The 1685-nt window shown below is 57.6% G+C and overlaps 2 protein-coding genes across 2 annotated transcripts; one reads left to right on the top strand and one right to left on the bottom strand.

The window, feature by feature from the left end:
* Positions 1-243: 243 nt before the first annotated feature.
* SPRG_09092 (hypothetical protein) lies at positions 244-398 on the top strand (the record flags this gene model as incomplete). Its single annotated transcript, XM_012348533.1, has 1 exon — positions 244-398. A coding segment is annotated over one exon (155 nt), but the record flags the coding sequence as incomplete, so codon positions are not given.
* A 219-nt stretch (positions 399-617) lies between these two features.
* On the bottom strand, positions 618-1010 carry SPRG_09093 (hypothetical protein; the record flags this gene model as incomplete). Its single annotated transcript, XM_012348534.1, has 2 exons — positions 618-709; positions 740-1010. The coding sequence occupies 2 exons, from the start codon at positions 1008-1010 to the stop codon at positions 618-620; spliced, it is 363 nt and encodes a 120-aa protein (XP_012203924.1).
* Positions 1011-1685: the final 675 nt, after the last annotated feature.

The raw sequence follows: 1685 nt of genomic DNA on the forward strand, positions 1-1685 counted from the left end.
TGCCAAGCGTGCGGCGGCCAAAGCGGCCACCGAGGTATGTATTGTCTCCAGAGACCTGGATGCACTTTTATATTTCGGTAGGTCGTTGCTGACGCCGTTGCACTCGCGCGAGAACAAGCGCGCGCTGCATTTCGCGCCACGAGACCACCGCCGGCCGTGTGCGGCGAGTGTCACTTGGGGTTGCCAACGACGCAGTGTAGGAAAAGATACAGTTTCGGGGACCATCGCCACGGCGTGTCCTAGGTCCGCACGTTTGTGGCGACGCCGACGCCGACGCTCGGTACGAAGCTTATGCTCGCGAGCAAGTGCTCCTCCAAGCGGTGGCGCTGGCGCAGCTTGAGCGCGAGACCATCTCGTTTGCGACGCTGTACCAGTACAAGCGCACCGCCATCAGCTAGACTTTTCGGTGTGACTGAACAAGTGTCACTTTGTTCGGTTGCGAAATGGGACCTGGACGATCGACGAGCCATATTTGTCGTTCAATATTGCGGCATGTTGAGCTCGTCACGTCAGAAAAAACTCTAAAAACTTGAAATATTTTGTCATGAAATCAGTGAACGTGGAGTGCCAGAATTCCAACCCGCTGGCGTCGACCAGCGAGGCATTCTTGCAACGACTCAGAGCGCGTCGGGCTCGAGGCTAAAGCGCCGTAGAACGCTGCGAGGGCCAAAGACGGACTTGGGTTCGTCGTAGAGCTCGACGTGCGTCGCTAACTGGGCGAGCATGCAAGGAGGGCAACAGAGCGCGCAGAGAACGTCCTCGAGTTCGCTGCCCTCAAGGTGCCATCGTGACCGAACGTTGCGGCGCAGACTACCGAGTAGCAGCACGAGTGCGCTTCCAGCCACGAGGCCCGCGCCGCGAACGAGTGCGAAGCCAACACCGTCATGGGGATCGGGCGAGACGGTCGCCGTGACGTAGCTTGTGGCTTGCACAAGCATCATGGTGATGGTCACGCCAAGGACGAGTGCATAGCCACCGTAAAGCGCCATGCGCGATGCAACCTGGGCCATGACAATGCAAGGGCAGCAACACGCCATGAGCCCTGGTGCATGGTTCATGGTCGTCAGAATTGTGATGGTGAGGATGCGGAGACCGTACCAGTCGGGGACGGAGCGCACAAGCTCTCAATGGCGCCGATGCGCCACGGCAGCGGTGCGCCAATGGGGACCGAAGGCTTCGCGAGCTCCGACGCCGATCGACCCATCGCTTGCCAACGCTGCAGGAAGATCGCAAGTGTTGATATCTAGGACCTGTCCTAGCTGAAGTTGCCTACTTGGGCCAGAGCACAGGCAGTTCAGCATGCACTTCACCGAGGTCGCTCGTTCAGAACTAACTGGAGCTATTGTAGCAGCGCCTTATAAGCGTATAGCGTTAATACTGGTAGGAACCTCTGGTTACACCAGCCCAGGGGGGATTAATTGTCTGTCTGTCCGTCTGTCCGTCTCCGTGTCCACGACTGCAGTGATTGGTAGAAATTGTGTCCGCGGCTGCAGTGATTGGTAGAAATTCAAAAGATACCTTCTTCGCGGCGTGTCGCTGAACCTCTTTCCCATTGGTCAAAACTCCCTGATACAACCGATGTGTCCTACTCTTGTACCATCTTGGCGCCATGTCGCTCGAGCTCTGTGGTGTTGCGCTCTGTGGCGTTGCGCCGGGGTTGTCTGTGTGCACCACCATCTCAAAAA

This window comes from Saprolegnia parasitica, assembly GCF_000151545.1.
Source record: "Saprolegnia parasitica CBS 223.65 unplaced genomic scaffold supercont2.45, whole genome shotgun sequence".
Taxonomy (NCBI): domain Eukaryota; phylum Oomycota; class Saprolegniomycetes; order Saprolegniales; family Saprolegniaceae; genus Saprolegnia; species Saprolegnia parasitica.